Genomic DNA, 26,516 nt, shown 5'->3' on the forward strand with positions numbered 1-26,516 from the left:
ACCTGAGCTGAAAGCAGAGGCTTAACCCACTGAGCCACCCAGGCACCCTAAGCACCTCATCTTTTGATCTTGAACTACAGCCAAGCCTTAACTCTGGGTGATAAGATAGATTACAGGAAATGTCTCTTGCCTTCTTGGTGTTTTCTGCATTTTCTATTTCTTCTCTAATGCACTTACATTAATTTAATACTAATGGAAAGTGCCTTTACGTTTTCAAAATAGGAAAAATAACAAATTTCTGACCCTCTGTGTACCGATTTTAAGGAGCAAGAGACTTCCCTTTATGAACGAGTTCCCTGGTGACATTTTCTCGTTGTGCTCTATCTCATGTATCCAAGAGACTGATGCATAGTAATTCCATGAGAAACAGGTGCAGTTGAATATATAAAAGTAATAATAACAACACTTATGGTGACGACGGCGGCCGTCGTGTTGCGCCATATGCTACTGTTCTAGTCTCTGTATGTATCATCGTCTTTAATCCTCGTGAGACCCCTGGAGGCAGATGCTACTACTATCCTCACTTCACAGATGAGGAACTCAAGTGACAGAAAGGGAAGTAACTTTCCTGGTTCGAACATCTTTTATGCCCTGTCTTGTGTCTTCTCAAAACACCTTTAGATCTGGCCTCTGCAGCAGTAACCTGATGGCCCTAGTGGTCCCTTAGCTTTTACTTCTGCCCTGAGGCTACTCTGTCTCTGTTCGGTGGGACACCCATGGGAGCCTGTTGCTCCCTACGCCTGCAGAGATCTCAGAGTTCAAGGACACCTGCTGGAGCCAACTCTTGACTAGTTGGGGATGAGAGCTGGCGGACAAAATTTTGTCATACGGTCCTAAAGCGTGTTCTGCCTGGTTCCTTGGAGGATCCCCAGAGAGGTTAAGTCTGAACTGCCCATGACAATCACTAATTTAATGCCTGCCCTTGATTGGCTTTTTTTTCCTTCCCCCAGTTTACTCATTCTAGGCCCTGACTCCTATTCCCTGGAATTGTTTTCCAAAACAAATGATCTGTAAATAAAGTACATCTCGGGTCCTGCTTTTTGGGAGAGCCTCAGTTAAGACATTGCCCCAAGGTCACTGTTAAATTCTGGCACCCAAGTGGGAGAATATTCATTCTCTATAAAATAGTAATAAGCACCCAGAACCAGGATCTAGATATCTAAATCTTTTTCATGGATGTGTGTGTGTGTGTGTGTGTGTGTGTGTTTAGGAGTTCACAGGCACACCCCAATAAGCTTGGGAGTGGGATAAGTACACCAAAGGTTAATGAATTTTTAGAATTTTTTTTTCCACTCTTACTTAACCGTATTGACTAATTTTGCTGAAGTGTGTCACTATGTATGGACGGAGAACAGGCTGGTAAACTGATCTGTGCTGATTTATTCTCACGGAACCCTCGAACTCTTCTAGCAGACAGTAGTAGCCATGGACATGCTTGTGTGAATGTGAACTATCCTCCCACAGCCTCGCTCTCAGGCTGTATCACAGAAGCAAGTCTCAGACCCAGAGACCCAGACACAGGCAGACTCCTTAAATAAGCATTCATTAGCAGGCGAGCATGGGACGGTCCGTGCAGCCTGTCCTGAAAGCTGGGGATGCCCCAGCCTCTGCCTACTCGGGGACTGCAGCTGCCCCCCAAATGAAAGTTTCGCTGGAGGAAGGCAGGAGAACATTCTAGAACCGTTGGCCTCCTGAGCAGTCAGGAGAGTCTCTTGGAGGGCTGGCTAGAGCACAGTTTGCTGGGCCTTGCTCCAGAGCTTCTGATGTAGTGTTGTCTACCATGAGATCAAGGATCTAAAGGCAGGATTTTGTTGCTCTCTCCAATAAAACTGGTGTCAGGCAGCCAGTGATTCCCTAAATGGCTGGACACAGGACCATTTAGGGAGTGAACCTAGAGTCCAGACCCTCAACCTTTGGGGTGTAGACCACTAGACGCTCTAGATTCTTTTACCTAAAAGGCACAAGGGTGGAGAATGTCTCTAAACATAAATAAACATAAATGGTATTCGCTTAAAGTAGTTTTAGGATACCATTAATGCCATCATTGAAAAGCCATTTCTCATCCTCCTTACGCCAGTTAGCAAAGCCTGCTGCCCCACTGGAGCTCCAGAAAAGTGAAACGCACACGGAGAGCTGGCCAGTGGCATTCTGAGCCCAATGCTAGCTGACCACCCCTGTGGGCTAGATTCCTGGCTGGGGCAGCGAGGAGGTGCTAACAATGAACACTGTCCCTAACAGCACCCGTCCCAGCTGAACATTTTAAAGTGCAGACAGCATTAAGGGGAAGGAAAGTTCATTAACAAATCAATGGGCGTGTGTTTGATCCCGCAGACGGAGCCTGAGATCATAGAGGAAACCAACATTGACAGGGTGAATGAGCCCCGCGGCTACGGCAGGTCAAGGCAGGTGAAGGGCCACTCAGAGACGTCCACGCTCAGCTCCCAGCCCTCCATCGACGAAGTCCGGCAGCAGATGCACATGCTGCTGGAAGAGGCCTTCAGCCTGGCATCTGCGGGCCACGCAGGCCAGAGCCGGCACCAGGAAGCCTACGGCTCAGCGCAGCATCTTCCCTACTCGGAGGTGGTGACCAGCGCTCCGGGGACCATGACGCGGCCCAGGGCAGGGGTGCAGTGGGTGCCCACCTATCGCCCAGAAATGTACCAGTACAGTCTGCCGCGGCCGGTAAGTCAGACGTCCCTTCCCCCTACCCCAGGGGTTCAGCTCTGTCCGATGTGTTCCCGCAGGGGTCTCTGGCCTGGGATGTCTAGGGGAAAACCACCTGGGGATTTGGAGACAAACATTTCTTGGCTCTATTCCCATCCTCCACCCACGATCCAAGACTAAGCCTGTGGGTGCACACACACAGGAAGCCCTTACATCAAACCGTAATACACTGCAGAATGAATTTCCTTTTCGACGATCCCTCCTGTGAAGGCTTAACCTCACTCTTCATGCACTGGTGGTTTCCTGCATTTCCCAGTGTGGGGACCCATTTTTAATGTCGGGACACATTAGGGGGCCACGGGCCTGGTGGTTCAGCACAGAGGCTCAGGCGACAGGAGGTTTGACTCGGAGTCCCTGCTCCACTACTCTCTAGCCTTGGAGACATCACTTAAATTCTCTGCAGGTAAAATCAGCAAGAAAAATAACCTGATTCCTAGGGTTGTTGTACAGATTAAGCGAGTTGATCTATCTGAGGCTCTTAGAAGAATGCCAGGCACACAGTAAATGCTACAGCAGTGTCAGTCATGCCTATTTCGTTCACTGGTAAGTGCACTTCAGGATCGGAGAAAGCGCCCAGTGACTGACAGCTTCCATGATTTAAACCAGAATTTTAGTTAGCGTGCATTTCACTCATTGCCAGAGCATCTACAGATACTTTTTTAAAAAGATAAACTGTGGACCGTAATAAACAATGCACTGTACATGTGTAGGTTTCATCCTTGTAAGTCTCTGCCCTGTTCCCGAGGGTTACTCATTAACAGAGATTTATAAGTAGTCGTTGTGATGTGTGATGACATAACAAAAGCCAACAGTTACTGTTTTACTGTTATTACGTTTTGATCATGTGTACACGTATGCTCTTGATCATGCTAGCTCATTTATTTCATCCTTACTATGTATGGACCACTGAGGCCGGTATTAGTTTTTCCCTATTTTACAGATGAGGGAACTGAGGATTATACACATGTTCAGGTCCCACAGCCAGGAGGGGGCACCGCTGGGACCCAGACTCAGGCGGTCTGCACCAGGGCCCGTGTTCTTAACAAGCATGCTCTTCTCCCTCGTGTGATGTTACCTTGCCTCCTCGTCCGTCTTATTTCTTTCATCTGCTATAGACTATTTGGGACATCCATGGGCTTATGGACCCTTGTGATAATTTCATGCCCCTACCCTCCACGGTCCACACCACACAGGCACTTAATAAATCATTGCTATGCTATGTAAATAAGTAGCCTGCACACTGTTATGAATTTCCTTGTTGTTCTCCTTTGCTCCAGACTCCCCCCTCTCCTCCAAGTCACTGAGATGTCTCCCCTTGACCCTGCTTCTCATCCCTCTCCTTGGAATGTCAGTGTCTAGCCTTAACCTTTCCCAGTGTCTAAGCTTTAGCAGGAGAGACAGGTTTATTTCGAACGGAACCTCGAGGGTAGGGTGGCTGTGTGTGGGGGACCACCATCCGCAAGCGTTTGTCCTTAGTTCAGCAGGTGCAGAATTTCTATCTTGTCTATTCACTTCATGGATATCGGCTCCTGGGAAGTTGACTCACTCTGATTAGGCTCCCAAAAATGTTTTATTAAGGATTCGAATTTAGCAATCTGCAGTGAGAAGCTGGCTGACCACATGGGCCAGAATACTTAACGTTTGCGGCTCAGTGTGGTCTTTCATTTGGTGAAAGCCAAGCCGAGGACAGTAAGACATTGTCAGAGGAAGAGCTAGTTATTATTGGAGCTCTCTTCTCCATCTGTGGTATGCAAACCTGGAGAGTACTGACAATGAAGGACAAAGGGTAAACACCAGCCATCTTTTTTACATCCCATTTTCTGAGATATGGGTAGAATACAATGCAAAATTCTTAAAATAGTTTTCAATCTAAAATAGAAGACTTGGGGACCATGCCCAGCTCTCAGGAATCTGAGTCTGCCAGATCAGGGAAGTTTGCTGGATATCCAGAAGCACGACCTTCCAGAAGAGTGTCAGCAACTGTGAGGCCAACACAGGCCATGCTCCCATCAGCCGGAGTCCAGACATTCTTTTCTCAGAAAGAGAAAAATCCTCACCAAGCCTTACAGATCCATCGCCTTTAAAAGATTTTCCTTTGGCCATCATGTTACAGTTTGCACAATTATAGTTTTCTAACTGTCCATTAAATCAGTACCAACCTTAATGGGGGAAGAAGGGTTTTTCTCACTGAGATTTAGAAAACACCTGAATCTTACCACATTTATACACAGCTGTTAAATGTCTGATCCCTGGGAAGGGTCACCTGTGTCTGTCTGTATTGATTCATACTGACTTCAGTTTCATGGGCTCATCCTTTTTGACCTCTGTACATTGACCCCATCCCTGGACTTGACCTCAGCCTGGAGTAGAAGGGCACACAGTGGCTGAATGACGGTAGCCAGGGGCTGCAGCTCTGAGTCTTGGATTCCTCGTCCATGAAGCGGTGGTGATAAGACGGCCTTGGTGAGGATGAAGTGATGGAAAAAGTTTAGCACCTGCTACTTGTTTGCTGGTATTAATCAGAGGGCTTCCAGTGATGCCCAGTACCTCAAATTGCTTGATCAATGGTAGTCATCATTGTAAAAATATTCTACCCTTTTCAGGGAATTCCTCTAGTTTCATCCCTTCCCCTGACCGATTTGAGACTCTATCATTTCCTCCTCCTGCTCTGTTAAATTCCTTTATGGGGTGGCTCCAGTGCCCCAACTAGGGGTCCCAAAGAAGCTTCACTTCTGTTGGAAGATAATTCTCAAGAAGAACTAGACCCCTCTGGCTGGAGGCCAGACTCTGGGGATCCATAGAGAGATCTGATTTCAGAGCGAAAAAATCTAAACCACCAGGAAGGGTCTTCCAGCTGATGATGGGATCCACATCCACGGGGCCTCAATTTAACAAAACCATCTGAAAATTTCACTGTGGGACATAGGGAAGCCTAGATCATTCTGTTTGTCATAATTTGGGGTTGGCTATGGTGCCGAGAAGGGCAACAACATCACCATTCTAGGCTTGAAAAATAAAGCCACCGAGAGAGAGAGAGAGAGAAAACTGGGAGAGAACTGAGAAATAACATCGCAGAGAGATGGGCCATCAAACCAGAACAGTATCAAAGGCGCTTCTCTTGTGAGGAAGGCTTCCTCTTTTTTGCTAACACATGGGGTCCCTATTTTCATAAAAGGAAAAAAATAGCTAACGAAACACAGTAGAAATAATGATTCTTAACCCGAGTTCTTGCTGAGCCCCCTTGTGCTACGATAATGTGGGAATCCATAGGAAAGGGGGCAATTTAGAAGGATAACTATGATTACTTTTCAGCTTCCAAAAGGAAGCACTTGGAGCTCCGTTGGAGGATCATTGGAAGCTAGTAGTTTTATTTTTTTTTTTTAAAGATTATTTATTTAGGGGCACCTGGATGGCTCAGAAGGTTAAGCCTCTGCCTTCAGCTCAGGTCATGATCCCAGGGTCCTGGGTTCGAGCCCCGCATCGGGCTCTCTGCTCAGCGGGGAGCCTGCTTCCCGCCCCCCTGCCTGCCTGCTTGTGATCTCTCTCTCTCTGTCAAATAAATAAATAAAATCTTTTAAAAAATTATTTATTTATTTGACAGAGATCACAAGTAGGCAGAGAGGCAGGCAGAGAGAGAGAGAGAGAGAGAAGGAAGCAGGCTCCCCACTGAGCAGAGAGCCCGATGTGGGGCTCAATCCCAGGACCCTGTGATCATAACCTGAGCCGAAGGCAGAGGCTTTAACCCACTGAGCCACCCAGGTGCCCCATGAAGCTGGTAGTTTTAAATGAGCTAGGCCAGGCTGATGGCATTTATATCACGGAAAAGGTTACTGCCACCAGACTGGGACCTCGGGGTTGCAGTTTGGGGAACTCTTGATCCATTTTAACCCGAGTCTGTGAAGGGATGGACTCGACACCTAACAACCAATCAGTTTTGCCGGCGGCCCCTGATGTGTCAAGTGGAATGAAGACATCCTTCGTCCTTCCTGTTGGTGTCAAAGGAGGGGATTCAGAGCAAGGCAGGAGGGTTAAAACCGCCTCCCCACTACAGCCTTGCCAGGGGCAACTAACAGTAATAATTACAACAATGTCAGCTGCGGCCATCTACTGAGTTCCCATCACGTGCTGACACGAAGCTAAGTGCTGTGTAGACATTATTTCTTCGAATCTAACTAGCATCCTGCGAGGTCAATATTGTTATCCCCATGTGCTCAGCGAGGAAACTGAGGCTCAGAGAACTGAAAAAACACACCCAAGGTCACACAGCTGTTGAGGCTAGACATGGGGTAGGAACCCAGAGCTGTTTGACTTCAGAGCCCACACACTTTCCACCCTTTGGCCCAGTGGGCCTTGGGGTGTCCTCCAGACTTTGGGGAGACTCAGATCCCCAGAATATCAGAATGTGATCTCCTCATAAGGAAGCTGACCCCGAGAGGATTTCGCCCATTCCTATCACTGCCACTGGTAGGGAGACATCTCTATTAGGATGAAATTGAGAATTTCACACCTTTTTTTTTTTTCCTGTTCTCCCCTCAAAATCAAAACAAAACCTCTGTTGATGAGATACACAGACCTGTCAGGTATGAATCTGCCTTCGCCACAACACTTGACTTTAAGAGATAATTACGTTTCTTATGTTTCTCAGAATCCGATTTGAATCTGTTCTGAGTTCGCATCTGGCCAGGTGGGGTGGAAAATTCAGTGTCAGTTTTTACTGGGCTCCCTCCATTTCTGGTTGCTCCAAAGTCATTGGTGGCTGGGAAACAGTTGGAACACCAGGAGAGGATCTGTCCCCCGCACTGTTGGTTGGTGGGTCACTGTCCAACTCTCGGAAGTCCTTGAAAGCAGGTCACACTGTCACACTGTCCTATAGCCCCAGCATGGGGATCTTGCCTCTGGACCACCCTGAGGAAAGCCCCTTGAAAGTCAGCCGAATACCCAACATCCAACAAAAGCACACCCTCGAAGCTTAGAAAAATCACTCAAGTGAATAAAAACCAGTTTATCCAGGAGGGCTGCATGGGAAGGGAGAAAGGGAGGCATAGGACATGAAGTCTGGAGAAAAATTGGCCCACAAAACTCAGGAGGAGCAGGACATATACTTTTCTTTAGTTTTCTCTTCTCCATGTGCCCAAAGCTCTATTTCAGTTCAAGGTCTCCCTCCCTACCCCTGAGTTGAGCTATTGCGGGGTCTTACATGACACAAAGCCTGGTGAAGGGGTGGGAAGAAGACATCAGAATCTGGTTTCAGTTTGTCTTCCTCTGACTACTCTGGCTGGTGTCCCTGAGGAGTCCTTGTTTCTATCTAGTCTCCAGCTGTTAGTCCAGGAGGAGCACAGCTGGATCCCAGCCTTCTGTTTGCAAGCTCTGTCCGGACCCCTCCCCACTTCCTGCCATACACACAAACACACACACACACACCCCCTATCCCTCTCCCCTGTCTAGCATCTTCCTCATATTAGCAGTCCTCCCACTCCCCCACACCCTACCCCCTCGAGACAGGACCTAGAGCCCCTTCTCCACACCCATCAGCATCTAAGCCCTCTGGCTTCCCTCCAACTCTCCCCCCTTCCTAACCCCAGGGTGTTTACCTCATCTAGAGGCAAAATAGTCTAAAGGTGCCTCTCCTTCCAAATCTCTTCTTTTAGAATCAACTTTAGGCCTTGGGTGCTTTGGGGCTTAGGTTTTTGATATTCAAAAGCCTCAATTCAGTAGTTTCGCTCTTGAAACGCCAGTGAGAACTGGCTTCTGGGCCATCTTCAGTGGCTGTGGCTATGGCATTCCTTCCCTAGGGCAGGAAGGCCGGGTGCCCTTGCTGCTTGGGGTAGGAGGAGGGCCCTGGATTCCAGGAATTGTGGGGAGAAGAAAGTGTTGCTTACTACAGCTACGGTATCAAAGGATTACCCTGTCTCAGAAGGAAGTGGTTTTCCTTGTGGAGGACCCACTGTGTGCCAGATGTCACATTAACATACAAAATGAGTCTTTCAAACAGCCTTTGGCCTGAGGGTCTCATAGCCACCATGAGCGGGTGAAGAAGGTAGGCACAGACAGATGAATTGCTCATCGTCAAGCAGCTGCTAAGGATCAAGCCAGGATTCAACCCTGGTTTTGTCTGATTTCAAACCTGAGCCCTCTGCACCACACCACCCTTAGCTCAGAGTTGCAAGGCAGTGGCCTTAACTGGCTATGGGATTTTGGACAAGTCTGTTGACCTCTCGGCTTTAGTACCCGCCTTGGTTAAGGCAAAGGGTATGGTCTCAATGTCTCCTGCTCTCTTTCCAGCTTGAAATTTTTATGAGTCCCAAGGCCTTGGAAACCTTAGATAGGACCCTAGCAGTAGCCCATGGTAAACTGACAGACCAAGATAAGCCCTGGGTTTTCACCATGGGGTTAGTCTTCAATTACCAAGTCCTCTGTTTTCAACTAAGTACGAACTGTCCTTCTGGAAGATTTTAGTTCCTACATCAGGACGTAAAGCTCTGTGCAGCCCCATGTAGATGCCTGTTTTGCCTGGAGCAGTATCGTCAGTGTCAGCACAAGGCACTGGAGGGGGCACTGGGCAACACAACCTAGCACTGTTCACAGGTATGGAGAGACTGGTGCGTCCACTTTGACCGGGGGCTGGCTTGCTGGTACTGGATAAAAGCCTCCAACGAGGATGGGTCGACTGTGGCCTGTCAGTCCTCCTTCCCGCACCAGGCAAAGCCTGAGACCCTCTGCCCTGTCCCTCCAGCTGCAGGCTGCCCCCTTTGACCTGTATCCCTGTAGTACTCCCCTTGAGCACTATAACTAGTAACTAAGGTTACTAGAGAGGACAGCCTTGACTCAATGCCACCACCTCCCAAAAACATTGCAACTGAAACTTTGAGCAAACTACGTAGTTACCTTTTCCCCTTCTACTCTTATAACCAAACTTCTAAGAAGCCTGAAGAGTGGCCCAGTCTAGTCACATCCAGGCTCCTTCTACCTCAGAGACCTCAAACCTGTTTACAAGACTGCCTTCAGTTCTGAGTCTCTGATCTCCTTCCTAGGCAGAGGGCAGGGATCCCAAAAGACGGTGTCCTTGGGTACCAGGCTGGACATCTCATGGCCACTGTCATGGAACAGGGAACTTGGAACCAGACAGCAGTTTTGAGCAATAGCTTCCAGTGAAATCCCAATCATGACGCTGCGAGCAGGAAGCCAGATTTCCAACTACGTAACAAGGGAAACCAGAACGTGAGGGCTCAGAAGTCTGGGGAACCTGCACCGAGGGAGGGAGGAAGACATAAGGGAGGTCATTCTCTCAGCCCCCAAGCACAGGACACAGGCTCTATTTTTTATATGACCCCTGTGGCTACCACAGGGCCCTGAGGATACAGCCCAAAGGCAACGGTCTGATCTCCTGTATCTGGAAAAATCTTCCAAAGAAAGGAATTCCCTTGGTACTTATCAAAAGTTCAGGATATTTAATCCATTCTTTGGTGAACAGGACAGATACAGGCATAGAAAGGCTTTTTCTTGGCTGAAAAAACTGTTGAGCATAGAATAAGCCTTCCAGGAATCAGGGATAAAAATAGGTCGTCTGTCTCCTCTATCAAGTATTGTGAGAGAGGCTAGAAGAGAGAAGAGGGGCTCCAAACCCCTTTCTCTATTTTGGGAAAGGCATGTCCTTACTTGAGGGTTGATTGATAATAAGGAAGTACAAGATAATGAGTTTCAAACTCTCTACAAAACCCTGGAGTTCAGGGAGGTCCCAAGTTGTCATCATGCTGGTCAGTGAAGGGTCAAATTCACCAGCACCCCCTCACCAACTTCAACCACAGAAGCTCTGCCCTAACCTGGGTATGTGTTCAGGTTATGTTGTAATGATTTCATGGCTATAGAAAAGTTTGCTTGGAAGCCAATAGCTACTCCAAGGCCTTATTTCACAAGGAAAATGACAAAAAATGAGGGGCAGAGACAAACTGACATGTACAGAAAGTGAACAGCTGAATCAAGATGAGAATTTGGGTCTCCTGACTCCAGTTCACTCAACATTCATTGAGCAAATACTGATTAAGCATGATTAGGTGCAAAACATTTTGCTTCATAAGGTCTGGGTACCATGGTTGCTGACACCCAAGGAGCTTAGGATCTAGTCGAGCTTCAGAGTTTGGCTCCCTGAATACGACCTTAGCATACATCATTGATTAATGCTCAGAAAATGGAAATGCGGGCACCTGGGTGGCTCAGTTGGTTGAACCTCTGCCTTTGGCTCAGGTCGTGATCTCGGGGTCCTGGGATCGAGTCCCGCGTCGGGCTCTCTGCTCGGCGGGGAGCCTGCTTCCTCCTCTCTCTCTCTCTCTCTCTGCCTGCCTCTCTGCATACTTGTGATCTTTCTCTGTCAAATAAATAAAATATTAAAAAGAAGAAGAAGAAAAGAAAATGGAAATGCAGCACAGTAATGGAGCTTTCCAAGTTGACTCAGCCGGTACCCCTAGATCTGGGCAAATGTTTTCTTTCTTTCTTGTTCTGGAAAGTGAGCATTGCTGGTACACTCCTAGGCTGACAGTTATTTTCTTTGAGCACTTTGCATTCCATGGTCTTCTGGGTGATGTTGAGAAGTCCAGTGTCAGTTTAAATGTCATCCCTTCATAGATGATATGCCTTTTCCCTCTGTCTGCTTTTAAGATGTTCTCTTTGGTTCAGCAGTCTACTGTTTCGGTACAATGTTTCCAGGTGTGTGTTTCATTTATCCTGCTTGGGATACATTGCACTTCCTGAATTTAGTAATTCATTGATTTTATCCATTCTGGAAAATTCTTAGTCATTGCTTTTTAAAATATTGCCTCTCTTCTTCTCTGGGACTTTGATTAGCTGCATGTTAGACCTTCTTACTCTGTCCTCCGTATTTTTTACTGCTCTTTTACATTTTCTGTCTTATCTCTTTGTGCTTCATTTTTGGTAACTCCTTCAATTCCATTTTCTAGTTTATTAATTTTCCCTTCATCTGCGGCACCTCAATTTCTTCATTTCCCAACGTTGAGTGTTTTCTTTCAGTAAGTACATTTCACCTCTGAAAGTCCTATTCGTTCTTTTTCAAATTTCCCGATCATCCCTGAGAATATCTCTGCCTGGTCATTTACTTTTTATAAACATTTTTTACCTTTCTGTTTTCTGTTTTAAACTTAGAAATCGCAAACTCTTAAGTCCTTAAAGATCTAAATCTGTTGTTTGTTTGTTTTTCTCCTGACTTTCACCTGTGTTTTCTGGTCTTTGATTATGAGCTCCTTTCTGCTCATCTTAATCTGTGCCATTCCTGAGAGCCTGGATTAGGGAGCTTGCCTCCAAAGAAAACTTGAAATTGCTCCTGCCTAAGCCTGGGAGCACTACCAGCCTGCCTTCGTGGAAGGGACCAATGTCAGCCCCTCGCAGGTTGGTTCTATCTCTGTTCCACTTGCCAACCCACCCCCTTGCCTGTCCCAAGGCCTGATCTCTTAATCATTTACCAACATGGCACTTGTCTTCCAGGCAACCCACCTTTCATATTTGCATACTTCTACTTCTGTCTCTGTTTTCAGCTCATGGTTTGGTTTTAGTTTGCTGAGGTGTGTGCAGGGTTGCAGGGAGGGAAGGGAATGGGTGGTGCATAGGGTCCTTGAGGTTTCTCTTACATCTTGCAATTCCCGCTGTGCATTAAGAGGTATGTTTCATCTAGGATCTAGTTGTTAGCTCATGGGTCGGCCCTTACAAGTATGTAGTCTGCTAAAATGCTGCGGGGGAGAAGACCTCATTCAGTTCAAAGAACCCTATTTATGGATTCCCTCTGCTGCTGCTTTTTGTCCTGATGCCTTCAGGCTTAAAGTCTTGTCATCCTATTCCTCAAGAGATCTAGCAGGCATGATACCTAAAGAAAAAGATGAATGAGAAGCACAAGTTAAGCTTTGTCTTCCCAGACAGCATTTCCAGATTTTCTCTTGCTAAAGGAGGCTGTGGCTTGGCTCTCTGATCCTGTCTATCTCTGCCTGTTTTCCTTTTATCCCCTCACGTGTTGATTAAAGTCTTCACTTTTGTGACAGTTCAAATCCTTTCATCTTTGAATAGTGCTTTATAGATTGTGAAATATTTACACTGACTTGCCTGATCTTCCTAGCCACCACCCCCCCCTTGGAGCAAGGCATCCTTGTCCCCATTTTAGAAGAGGACAGTGAAGCCTAGAGAGGTCCTCCTAACTTGCTTAGGGACATAAAGTCTTATTTGTCCCCAAACCAGGACTTCCACCCTTACTTACTGACTGTAAACCCATGGCTTTCACCCACTAAACCTGCTTTCCATGAATAAGAAAGTAAAATGCAATCAATGATTCATTCATTTATCCATCTACTATTTGTGGATCATGTGTGATATACCAGGCCCCGTGGCAAGCATCAGGATAGAGATGACAATAAAGCCCCCGCCTTCATTACACTCTACCTGGTGGCAGACAACAGAAATAAGCAATGATATGCCAGAGAATGACAATTGCTATGACAAAAAATAAAGCAGAGTATGGAGACAGAGTAACTGGGCCTTTGGGGGAGCCTGGGGCTGGCTGAACGAGATGGAGGAAGGAACCCCGGGAAGACCTGGGAGACAGCATCCCAAGGAGAAACAGCAGCATGTATAAAAGCCAGAGGCAGGAAAGCACTTGGTTTACTCTAAGATCAGCTCAGGGACTCTATGACCACAGTGGTTCAAGCATAGGGCGGCATGGTCAGAGATGAGATAGAAAAGGGGGCTGGGGGACTGAAGGAAGAGCTAAGGGCAGAGTTGGAGGAAGGAAGAAAAATCTGACCTGGAAGCTTGCTTTCCTTTTTCTTTCTTTCTTCTTTCCTTTTTTTTTTTTTTTTTTTTTTAAGATCTTTATTTTTTTGAGAGAAAGAGCACAAGCCGGGGTGGGCGGGTGGTGAGGGGCAGAGGGCAGAGGGATAAACAGACCCGCCACTGAGCACAGAACCTGACACAGGGCTGGATCCCAGGACCCCGAGATCACGACCCACGCCAAAGTCAGACACTTAACCAACTGCGCCACCCAGGTACCCCATACTTCCCTTTTCAGTAAGAAAAACCTGTGTGTTGATCAACACTGTGTTTTAACATATCTTCCTCTGTTGCTTGTCCCTTTCACAGGCATACAGGTTTTCCCAGCTTCCTGAAATGGTCATGGGCTCTCCCCCTCCGCCTGTACCTCCCCGGACTGGCCCTGTGGCTGTTGCTTCTCTCAGGCGGTAACACATTCCTTTCTTGGCCTTGTCTGGAATGTCTGGATAGGATTTGGTCCCGGGTACTCTGACCTGACAGATTTCCTTCATGCCTGCCCCCATTCAGGGTGCATCCCCTGTATAGATAACCATGTGCTTGGGACACCCCAAGTACTACGAAGGAAGTGGGGGCACACAGAGGGTTGACCAACTTTCTTTTCATTTGAAATGGAATGTCCTGTAGAACCTACAACTGAAGAAACCTAGGGTCAACCAACCCATTCCTTGACCTGCAACATCTGAAAATTATTCCAACTCAGGCCACTACAATGGCCGCCTCCAGTCTGGGCAGCTCTAGGCACGTGTGTGTGCCCTGAAGCCCCTTTGTCATTTAGGGGTGGTGTCCAAGAGGCCAGCGAGTGGCACGTCTAGGTACCCACCCTCACTCTTGACTCCCAGGAGGCTGAGAGCACAGGAACTCAGATATGTATAAAAAGATAAACTCAGAAAGCTACAACTCAGATAGGATAAAGATACTGTCTTTGTTCTGTAATGATATGACAAGCCTGTGTTTTAAATAAAGATAAGCAAGAAAGAAAAAACCCAGTGAGCACTGAGGGATGCTGGAATAGGCATCGGGTCCAGGATTAAGAAACAAGGGTCCAGGATTAAAGAAACAGCTGGGCCCCGGGGTTGGGACAGGCCAGTGCCCTGGCCCTCCTTCCCCAGCCTCCCCCTGACATGCTAGCCACACCCTATCTGGGGATCACAGGTCTGACCTTTGTGGAAATAGTGAAGAAAAATGATTCCCCCCCGGAAATGACCCTGCCCTAATTTTCCAGCGGTTTCGAACACCAAGCTGTGTGTAGACACCAGCTCCTGACCGCAGTGAGGCCAGGGTGGCGTGGGAAGCCGCAGACCAGGTTCCAGCCTAACCCGCCGTGTAACCCTAGGCGAGTGGCCTCAACTCGCCGGCCCCCTGTTTCCTTCTCTGTAAAATGAGGGCAAGGGTCTAACTGATGGCAGAGACTCAGGGATTCCTCCAAAGGGGCTGAGTGTATGGAGAAGAACCCGGGGATTTTCCTGGGAAGGGTTTTCTAAACTTGTAGCAGATACCTGGGAGAGTATGTGGGAATCCAGGGAAGTGGGGGAGCAGCCAGGAGAAAGAGGGGGGGCAGCGAGAAAGGAAAGGAGACCCCACACTACCGAGCCCCCAGCACCCACTCTGAAGCTGAGTCAGCTCATGCCGGCCTCTGTGTTTCACTCTCCCTGGGCAGTGATGGGGGCTTTAATTACTGCTGAGAGCTCTAATGGGACAAGCTTCACAGCAGTCATTTGTGGCCCATTTGCTAAGGGCCGGTGTCCCTTTCTTATTTCTTCTCTCAACCCTCCATCTCTTCCCACGCCCTTCCACATTGTCTGTCGTCTTGCCGGATACCAGCAGGTCACTGCTTTCCATTTAGGCTCAGAGGATTAGAGCAGGGAGGAGCCTTGGATGGGGGTCATCCACCCCCCTTTGTTTCACAAACAGGGAAACTGAGGCTCAGCATGGGGAGGAAGCTGGGACCCAGACTTGGCCTCTCTGCCCAGCTGCCTTGCTGTGGCTCTGTTCTGTTTCAACAGTGACAGACCCTCTGCCGCTCAGAGGGTGGCCATATGGGCTGGCTGCCTGCCACCTGCTGTGGCCGCCTTTGCCTCCTTCCACTTTAATTTTAGGAGAGCCTGAAGTCCCTCTGTGAAGGGGAGGATAGATACTGGCTAAAGCACCCTTTATTAGAGGGGGAGAGGCTGGCCCCCGTGGCGCCCAGGCAGCTCTCTTCTTGCTGGCTTTCTGAGCACTAAGTGGAAATACGATGTGTTTAATGGGCTGGACTCTCTGCTTGCATGTGGGACCAAAAAAAAAAAAAGTGCTTGTCATTCATAACGCTTAGAAAGTGCTAGGCTCCTGGTTCCGGGAGCAGCCCGAGTCTTGGGCTTCTTGCTGCCAGCAGCAGCAGCAGCAGCAGCAGCAGCAGCAATAGCAGGGAACGTGGTCCTCGGATGCCCTCCGGGGTCACCAGCCCTGCTTCGGGGCTGAGGGGGTGGGTGTGGGGGCGTGCACTCCAGACGGAGGCTTCTCATTGGCTGATGATGATGTCATCCCCTCCCAGGCCGACAATCCCCCTGCTAATACCCAGCGCTAATTGCCTGGCTTATTTTTATGTGGAAATTAAGTGGGCTACTCCCCAGAGACACAAGAGCCACCCTCAGGGGAACACTGACCTTGAATATCTAAAAATGACTCCAGCTCGGTCCACCACCACGGCCGCTCCAGGTCTGGGCCCGCTGGCCTCCTTTGTGCCTGGGGGGCAAATCCAGGCCTGAGGACCGCACCCTCGTGGGGCTTGGAGGTCACCCGCAGCTCCCAGAGGTGACCCCAGAGGTGACAGGCGGGCGGGAACTTCTGGGTGGTGCGGCGGCGGCAGGTGTGGGGAGCGGCTAACGCAGCCCCTCTGCGCCCGCAGGTCCACCTCGGACGTGGGCAGCAAGACCAGGATGGCCGAGTCTGCCGGGCCGGAGCCCGCCCAGCTGCACGACAGCGCCTCCTTCACGCAGGTGTCCAGAGGCCCCGTGTCCGTGGCGCAGTTGGATCAGTCGGCTTTAAATTACTCAGGTGGGCAAGAGGAGAAACGCCTGAAAAAAGCCAACGCTGCACCCCAGCCGCACCCCAGTGCTGTGTGTGTGCTCTTTGCACTGCCCTGCCCCCCACTTCCACATTCGCCACCTGCTACCTGTCATCCTCAGCAGTTAATAAGGCGACTGTATGTCTGACTTCAGTAGCCCCAGCCTGCAGAGCTATTGTTCTGTTTCTTTAAAGAAAAATCTGAAATATGACAAAATAGGAAGAAAAATGTTATAGGCAGAGTATCCATTAACATTTGCCAGACTTCAGGGTTTCTTTGTAATTATATGTATCTTTAAAGCATTACAGATAGAACTATCCAGCCCTATATCATTCCCCCTCTTCCCAGAGGTAATCTCAACCCTTAAATTGAGGGTGTTAACTTTTTTGCTACATAGGTATGTATATGCAGTTGTGTCTGTTAATGCTGTTGGTATTTTACATGTACACAAAGTGACATCAAACTGTGCCTTTCCCTCTGCCTTTGTTTTCTTGACTCAGCTTTGGGTTCAAGATGGGTAGGTATGTGTAGCTCTAATTCATTTGTTGAAACTTCCATATGGATTCAATGATACCATGTGCCACAGTTTTCCTTTCCCCTAAGGAAGGACATGTGGGTTGTTTCCAATTTTTTGCTGTTACAAACAGTGCTGAAATGAACATCAAGGTTTATCCACGCCCTAAGTGGTTTTCTCAGTCTTTTGAAAGCACACCTTCTAGGCTAAAACTGCAAGCACTAGGTTGCCAGCACTTACTAAAGCGTTCACTGTGTCCAGAAATTCAATCAGTGGAATCCATCCCTTTTGGCTCCTTTTCTTGCCTTTTTAAGCATACCTCTTTCTCCTAGGAGAAAAAATATCTGGACACAGAGATGTCCCTTCTTGCAGTAGGTCCGGGGCGTTGGGATGGGGCTGGAGGATTTGCAAGGGGAGTTGCGCCATCATTTCTCTAGAAAACCTGGTCTGTGTCCCAACAGATGGGCGGGGCTAGGACTGCAGGTGGAGGTCCCCTCCACACCTCATGACCCCCTCTCCCCATACCAGAGCTCCCCCTCCCCTCCACCATTTCCCAGCTTCCCCCAGCTTGTGCAAAGGCCAGCCCAAGAGGTGGGGCGCTGGTCTAATCTTCCCCACGCATCTCCCCCACACCAGGTAATACAGTGCCGGCAGTGTTCGCCATCCCAGCTGCCAACAGACCTGGCTTTACCGGCTACTTCATCCCGACGCCTCCCTCATCCTACAGGAACCAGGCCTGGATGTCCTATGCAGGAGAAAATGAGCTCCCAAGCCAGTGGGCCGATTCGGTGAGACCCTTGCTGATTCCCTCACAATCTTACCTGCTGGACACGCTCGAGGGAGAAAATGGATGAGAGGTTGAGACAGTGTTTTGTTATCTCAACCCGCTTCCCACTAACCAGGTGGCTAACGTCTGTCATTTGAGAGGAGACAGAGTGGTCAGGTGGGATGTCTTGTGACAGAGGGACTTGAGACCCACCTTCCAGTCCAGGTTCCACTTCCTAGCGGGTGACCTTAATCAAATAAATTTTTATTACCACTATAATTTTTTGAGTGTTTTCTATGTGCCAGACACCATGTTAGATATTTTATTTGTATTACCTTATTTAACAATTCCCATGATGTGGAAACTGAGGCCCAGTCAGGTGACCTGTCTAGAGTCACACAGTTGTAGGAAGATGCTAAGGCCAAAATTCAAACCTGCATCGCTCTGGCTCCAAAGCCTTTATTAATTTTGTTCCTTTTATTTTTTATTTTTTTAAGATTTTATTTATTTATTTGAGAGGGAGAGAGTCAGCATGAGCCAGGGGGAGGAGCAGAAGGAGAGGGAGAAGGAGACTCCCCACTGAGCATGGAGCCCAATGCGGGGCTCGATGCCGGGACCCTGGGATCATGACCTGAGCCGAAGGCAGATGCTTAGCTGACTGAACCAACCAAACATCTTGTGTTCCTTTTAGTTTTAAAATTCTGTAAAAATTATAGATGAAATACCAGAACATATAGTTTTAGGAAGTCAAGATTGAATTACTCTGCAAGTAGATCCTAAGGCATTCCACTTGACTTCCAGCAAAGGACCGTCTTATCAGGACCCCTGGTTCCATCCTCCATCATAAGTAGGCGTATATGGCACAGTGGATCTGGCCTAGCGGACACCAAAGAAGGGTAGCAACACGTTGAACCTGGATAATCACACCCAAACCTGCCTCTGAGTCACTTGTCAAGGGCTGCTAAGGGAAAAAAAAATCAAGCAAATAAAAAGAGTACAATGATGGCCTCTAGTGTGGGTTGCCCCATCCCTCCATGAGACCATCCACTATGATAAGAAAGGCAGGAGGTCTCCCAGGCTCAATCTGAGGGTTCCCTAATACTGTGTGTCATTTTAGGGTTTGGTCTCAACATTTGAAATATATCCTAGGTTTAGCAAACATGCTGACGCCCAAGGCCCAGATCATTTTTCTCCCTGTCCAAACCCCTGGGCTCCATACTTTCTACCTTCACGGGTTCAACTCAGCCTTGGTTCTGTTCTTATCATAGTGATGCCACATCTGAATGCCATCAACGGGGTAAAGCTAACCTATATAAATTAATTTTCCTGATAATTAAAGCTTATCCTTTTAATTTTCAAAGCACTTAAAGTATATGCTATCTTACATTAAAAAAAATTCTAGAATGAATTTATCCTTCCTTCCTTCTTTAAAAGAGGAACACAATTGAATTTGTCTCTAGCAAATGATCCGACATCATCATTATGCCTTACTATACTTAAATGACATTTGTAAGATGTGCTCTGATGGTAGGATGATTGCCAATACCACACATCTCCCAACTACTATTTTTGCAGTTACTACAAGCCTCAATATGTTTTTTCTCTTTTTTTCAACCTTGTTCCCAGCCAGACCATCTATTGCTGTCAGTGTCCCTGCTTCCACAGATATACTCACCCTTAAACATGCTTTTCCTAATGGGCTGTTATCTGCAAATGAGGCATATCTGAACACATTGGAATTGTTTGTCAAGTTGGAGTAAATAAGCTTTAAGAATAACTGTAGGGAATCCCTATTGTTAGGTCTACAAATCTTAATGTGAGACTTTATGGCTTCTGTTTTGGTGGTTTGTGGGCCTTTCGCTTCCTTTGTCGTGCTCGGCTATTTTAAACAGCTGAAATCACTGGGTATGTGTTGATCAGTTCAGAGCTTACTTGACTCCATAATTCCACTTATAATCTAAACATACTGTGTGCTTTTCAGAAAATAGATGATACTTAACTTGTGACAATTAGGCAGTAAGCCTCCAGCTTTGTCGGTTCATCCTCTGCATGGAAAGTTCCCTGTGTACTCTGCAGGAGTAAGTGGAAATACCTTCCAGAACTTCGGCCCTTGCCCTCAAGATAATAGCTTAGGCAGGTTTAGGGCCCCTTCCAGAGGCTTTGGGGTTCACAGCGCCTTAAAGATGAACAGGAACCCAGCAAACCAAAACCCAGCCTTCCTAACAGGATGATTCGACCATCCTGGGTCCATCCCTCTCAGTGCAAAGGAGAGTTCGTCTCCTATTAGTTGTATTTAAGAGGCACATGATCACTGTGGCTTAAATGGGTCTTTCCTGGAGCCCCATTACCGCCTACAGTTAAGCAGGGTGGAGGGTCCACACATGGAGCATAGTAGCCAGGAACCACAGCAGGGGGATTTCTTGCACGTGAATGAAAGTACAGAAAGCTGTACTCCGCTCAGAAGGGAACCAGTTCTGAAGGCTCAGAGGGACCAGTTGTCAGCTTGAGAAATTGGGGCAGGGATGGTGTCCACTTCCACATCCAGATGAGAAGGAGGATCGACCCCCCCCCCCCATCATTTGGGTGTCTGACCTTCCTGATCCCCAGGTATCCAGACATCCAGAGCTAGCTCAGACCAAATCACTTCAACCTAGGCCTGACTAATAGAATTCATCCTCGGCGCTGGATGGAGAAGGTTTGGGAGAGGTGTGCTGTGATCAACAGGTGATGCCTGTCTTGGGCACTGCCTGGGAAAGGAGTAGCGTTTGCCAGCCCCAAATTTTGGCGAGCAAGATGTGATGGCTCCAGCCTGGATCTAATATTAGGGGAGAAAGACTTTCTCATCTGCTCATCTTCTCCACTCCACTGGAGTGGAAGTCAGGCATCCCTGGCCTGTGCCAGCCACTGGCACCGAAATGCTTGACGCCAAGAGCTGAGGGGTCTCTAGAGTCGGACACTGACTCTCAGCTCCAGCTGAACTTGAAATGCAGGGAGAGGGGATACAACAGCTTCCCTCACAAATATAGGGCACCTTCTGGTCATCCTTCAGTGATTTTCAGACCATGTTCCTTAGAACCCCAAGTTCTGAGAGACTCCCTACTGTGTACTATGCATAATTCTGGGCACCGGTGCACAGTGACCAGCAAGACACCATTCTGCCTTTACGAAGTTGATGGCCCAAGATGGGATGACATCATGAACGATGACTGACTCTAGAGAAACTGCCTGGAAGCACCTTCCAGGGAGCCCTCGGCTAATGTAGGGCAAGGGAGGCTGTCCTGGAAAAAGTGACCTTTGAGCTGAGACCTGATGTGTTGGTCCTCTGTCCTGGTCTTGGCTCTGTTTCCCCACAATCGCTTATACATTCCCAGCACTTGTGGCCCAAGGACACAGACAGTTCGACCCTGGTTTTCAGGGTTTTGTACAGGTTTTCGTACAGAAATATGTACTGCCCTTGTGTGGAAACACCCACCATTAGCACCCATTTGCCACTTTGTCTTTCTTTGCCAGGTCTTGGGAAATTGAAGCCTCAAACTTTGGGACATCGATTCTACCACTTCTTCCCTCACTCAGGCCCTAACCTAGCCCATTGATGTAGCCTCAGAACTCTCTCGACCTCCAGTGGGTCTATTTCCAGTGTCCTTTCTAAAATATAGGCCCCTCCTCTGCCTGACACCCACTGGTGGCCCCAGGCCAGGCGTCAGGCGTGCATCTCAGAAAGCTGCCTGCTTGGGGCGGGGGGGCTGTCAGAACACCTCAGGCGGGAGTGGAGGGAGGCTGCTCTCCTGGGGTACATTCGCCCGTCCAAAATCTCTGACTCATCACCCAACCCCATCCTACTCCATCCTCACTAGGGAGACCAGTGTCTCTGTAAAGAATAGGAACATGCCGTATTTCTGAGAAGCGTGCCATAGAAAACTGAACTCTGTAGCCTGGCATTCGGTGGCTTTCTGATCCGGCCCTGCCTGTCTGTCTTCCCTGAGCTTCTCCCATACCCCATACATCCTCTCTGGTCAGTCCAAACTCTTCGAAGCTTCCTGGACACACCGTCCTCCACACATACCCCTGTGCCTCTGTCTTTGCTTTACCTCTGCTAGAAAACCCCTCCCATTTGACCTCCTGGCCACAGCCTGTTCGTTCATCTTCCAGACCCAGCTAAGCTGCATCTCTCTGAAGGCTGCCTGACTCCCCACACGTGTCCCTTCCCCACAGCACTCTGTGCCTCCGTTGCCCACAGGCACGCATCCCACAGGGGTCTCTCTAACATTATGGGATAAAAAGGCCTTTTGTGAGTTGTTCTGGAGCACCATCCCCAACCTGTGGCACTGTTTTTGTGGGAAAGTTTATCTTGAATTCCAGATCACTGACGTGTCCTTATCACCAGAAGTATCCGTATATGTAAGCATCAAAGTATGTGTCTCCCACATTGAATAAAAAGAGAAAAAATTTCAAGGAACCCAGGTCACATCCTAGATCTGAGACAGTGCAGGAACTAACTCCCAGCCCCTGGCATCAGACAGAGCTGCTCCAAGCGTGTCTCAGTGGCCTGTTAACCATGTCACCCACAACTGTGGCACTCTGCTTTGGTGTCCTCTCCTGTAAAATAAGGACCACAGTATCTGCCTCTGAGGCTCTTGCTTTGAGAATCAAACGAGATAAGGTGTGGGAAGCCCTTAGCACAGGGCTTTCCTTTCCTTTCCTTCCGTGTCAGCAATCCCTGAGCTCTTTGCAGTCCGTGAAGAACAACACTTGTTTGCTGGATTGTGCTCATGTTAAAAGCTAGGCAGGTAGATTCAGGTGTAGACTCAGGTACATGCCAATTGCTTGTAGCGAGGTTCAAAACCCCTACTTCATTCATCCACCCAGTGTATCCAGTGAGTCCAAATTACCTGTGTTCTGAGCAGACTCCAGGTTTTATATATGGACAATGGTGCATGGTCTCCATTTTCTTCTAAAGCTCTTCCCTTGGCTTCAGTCCCCACCCCTGTGTCCAGTACCAAGCGTGTCCTGTGACTGGAGCCCCTTCCTAATCCTGGACCCTTCCCTTCTCTCCTGATACCCTCTGCAGGTCCCCCTCCCAGGGTACATCGAGGCTTACCCCCGGTCACGATATCAGCAGAACTCTCCATCCAGACTCCCTCGCCAGTACAGCCAGCCTGCAGGCATGCACCCTAGCCTGGAGCAGGCACCGGGGCCATCCACGGCGGCCTCTCAGCAGAGCCTGGCCGAGAACGACCCGTCGGACGCACCCCTGACCAACATCTCCACTGCGGCCCTCGTGAAGGCCATCCGGGAGGAGGTGGCCAAGCTGGCCAAGAAACAGACAGACATGTTTGAGTTCCAGGTCTAATACCTCCACCCCGTGGGACTTCCAGACTCCGAGGAAACAGTCTTCCGGTGCCTCGGCCTGACCTGCTGGGACTTGAGGCACAGACCCTGTGGGAGTCATTCTCCCCCTCTGAAAAGGTGAACACTGGGCTTCTGGGCCACCGAGGACACTCTTGGCCAACTGGATTCTTGGCTTCTTCTGCTGATTGTACATCAAGAAGTCCCCACGTGGGACCCCATGTTTGATAGTCTGTGAAGTTAAATGTTTGAACTCTGGGTGTATTTCCCTACGGAGCCTTAGTCACAAGAGACACTAACTGATCTGCAGATCCCTGTCCAAGGCCACTTTTTAATAAGTCACCGGAAGGGGGAGAACATTGCTCTGTCTTCGGTGAGTTCTGCATGTTAACCCTGTTTCTGTGTTAAAGGCGATGTAGGCATCTGATTAAGCGCCAGACCACACACTCTCTCTCATTCAGCCGTGACTGTAATCATTAGTCACCTCCGGTCCGTCAAGGAGGCGTTGACTCCAGCCAAGAAACTCGAGCCCTTTTCTTTTAAAGGTTCAGATTCAAAGTCAGATGAATTGGATGAAAATCAGTACTGTCTATGACTCCACCTATAAATAGTCCTGACCCTTTTTTCCTCCCGTTCATTTAACAAAGGCTGAGGAAGAGAGAAGATTGAGGGGGAATGGTGGGTTTGGGTTGACAGATTTTTGGAAAGGTGTTGTCGTTTTGGAACTTAAGTGCCCTGCAAGGTCGTATCTAACTGAAAGAGAATGGATGCTAAGAGCTTTGAGGATTATACAAAAAACCAGTCATACATCTGAGGTCTTTCTTTGCCCGGCAATGAAGGTGGCCTGAGAACAAAGCTTCTCTCTCCTTTGAGATAAGAGAAATATCAACGTTTGCAGGAAAACCTCTGTCTCTTCAACAGCGATGTCCAGCGTGCATTGCCAAGGGACAGAGAAGGACAGAGTAACTGATGCCTCTTCCGAAGCAGAAACAGTGAATCCCCAGTCTCCCCCTCCCCTGGCTGCAGCCTCTGTTTATAGAAGCTTCTGAATGTAGAAAATCTGTTGATTTACGTTTAGATGTAAATACCATTTTTAAAAGTGTATGGAATTTGCCAGTTCCCTCTGTCCCCGCCCCCACAGTCAACGGATGCAGGAGGACATTGGCTTACTTTAGGACCGCCACGTGGCAAATGGCACTCCCTGGAATGTTGAGGCGGTCTCCAGAGCTCTGGGTGGACACTGCCTCGCAGCCCCGAGGCACCAGCTGCTGACTGTCAATGCCTAAGCAAACCAGCCACCGACTTCAGGTGGCCCCAAGGAGGGAAACTTCTGGCTCCCTCACCAGCTCTGGTGGGGGCCTCCTTGGTGTCTGTTGGAGGATGAGGTCCTGTCCTGCCGTCACCCATGACCCATCTAGCTTCAGCTGTGTCCATGCCTTCTGAGCCCATCTTGCCATTTTTCCTCATGAGTTTCTTTGGTCTTTACTGAGAGAAGGTGGAAATTTAAAAGTTGAGAGACGAGTAGGAGTGGAACTGATTAGAATGGAGATTCAAACTGTCAAAGCACAGACTTTTCAAAGAAGCTGTTTTTATTTCCCAATGGCAAATTGCCCTTTCTGGAAAGTTCCAGAGATGATGTGTCATGGAATCCCCCCAAACAAGTCTCTTGTTCGGATGATATTAGGTAGTGTCCTTTTGGTATGCTGGTCGATCTTTCATAGTGTTAGTTTTTTGTTACTTAAAAAAAAAAAAAATCAGCTATAAATAAAATGTATTTTTGTAATTTCCATGTGTATATATGGTATATTTCTACCAATGGCCAGTTGTTGTAGTCCAAAACCTAAATCAGCTTGCAAAACACTGTGGATGCTGTAAGATTTTATTGACAGATTAACACAACGCCTAAGTCTATCCAAATAGGTAGTCAATGCACTTGAATGAACAAAGAGCCAAAGAAACTCAGCCTTTTCATGCAAATGGTATGAGTCTGATAAAGTCAGCCACATTGTCCCGCCTTATCAATAATATTAATATTTCATCAGTGCAATGATATCAACCCAGTACTTTGTCTACTTGGTAAATGCCTGGATATCCTGTATGTGAAAATGAAGTTTCAAGACCTTAGTGTGATGAAACTAGACACGTCAAAGCCGGTGTCCGAGCTTTGCATGTTCCAGTGACTTACGGAGCATGAGCCTAGAGCTAGTAGTGGTGTGGCTCCAGCTTGCTCAGAGGACGGAGAAACAAATCATTGCGGTCTTTGCAGAACCCCAGGAAGTACTGAGTTTGTCAACTGAGATGACTAAAAATATAGCGTGCTAAATCAGACACACTCGTAAACTAGACACCACAGGTTTAAGAAAAGTATATGGGAGGAAAACCTTAAGCTGAAAAGAAATCAATCTGTTCATGATTTTTCCAGCACCAGGGAGACAGCTGCCATTTTTAGATTTTCTGTGACTGGTAAATTATGTGGTCCCTTCTCTGAAGAAGACTCCTGACCTCGTGGAGGGGACAGATGCCTGGACAGCTGATTGTGAGCAAAGACAGATGGGCAGAAGTGCCTCATGGAAGTGAAAATAGAGTTCTGTGAGAGCCCAGAGGCTCTATGTTCTTCCTGACCTTCCAGATGGTTGAAGAAGCCATGAAGGACCTTGGCAGTCTCGGAGAAGACTTTCTGGAAAAGCAAAGCGACCTGCTTGAGGATTCCAGCCCAAGCCGCTGATTCATGATTCAACTTGCTTTCCATTTCACCACGCTGCCTGCACGCTTGTCTGTGATGCGTTTCTTGAACTGTACTAGGAAGTTTAAACAGTAGACCAGGGTCAGATGAGGGACGCCCTACATTCTTGTGAAGAGAAAAGATGACTGGATATGTAGAGGACTTCAGATAAAGTGTATAGAGGACGACGCGTTTGTGGCATAATAAACATTTTTCAGAACTTGTTTTGATGTGAGTTTTCTGCATTCCTGAAAAGAAATGCATTTTGGCTTTTTCCAGAGAGTCATCAAGGAAATGGTGTTCTCCTCAACTGCTGATGTTCAAGACTACAGGGGTGCATTCCTCTCTTAGTGCCATGGATCCAAACGAGCAGGGAGGGAGGCCATGACCACGTGTCATGTTGGGGCCACAGATTCTTTGCTCTGCCTTAGGGAAGGCTGCCCCATGTGCAGAAGCCTGAAAGTCTGTCGTGTGCCCAGGTACCTAGGATCTGAGATGGCAGTGATCACCTACAGCACCAGAAGTGCTCTTTTTCAGGGTGTGCTGTGGGCTTACTGTTGTGTCCCACCCCCATTCATAT

General features: G+C 48.1%; 1 protein-coding gene across 5 annotated transcripts in view; it reads left to right on the forward strand.

The window, feature by feature from the left end:
* The window catches only part of KIAA1549L (KIAA1549 like), a 249,203-nt gene extending 223,042 nt beyond the window's left edge, over positions 1-26,161 (forward strand). For all 5 annotated transcript variants that reach the window (XM_032840969.1, XM_032840968.1, XM_032840965.1 and 2 more), the window contains 5 exons: positions 2,332-2,682; positions 13,855-13,952; positions 16,430-16,578; positions 17,739-17,890; positions 22,937-26,161. In XM_032840969.1, the coding sequence (XP_032696860.1) occupies positions 2,332-2,682; positions 13,855-13,952; positions 16,430-16,578; positions 17,739-17,890; positions 22,937-23,218 (1,032 nt within the window). In that variant the 3' untranslated portion in view covers positions 23,219-26,161. The remainder of the gene's footprint in view (positions 1-2,331; positions 2,683-13,854; positions 13,953-16,429; positions 16,579-17,738; positions 17,891-22,936) is intronic.
* The last annotated feature ends 355 nt before the right edge of the window (positions 26,162-26,516 follow it).

This window comes from Lontra canadensis, unplaced genomic scaffold, assembly GCF_010015895.1.
Source record: "Lontra canadensis isolate GAN:19392208 unplaced genomic scaffold, GSC_riverotter_1.0 scaffold118, whole genome shotgun sequence".
Lineage (NCBI taxonomy): Eukaryota > Metazoa > Chordata > Mammalia > Carnivora > Mustelidae > Lontra > Lontra canadensis.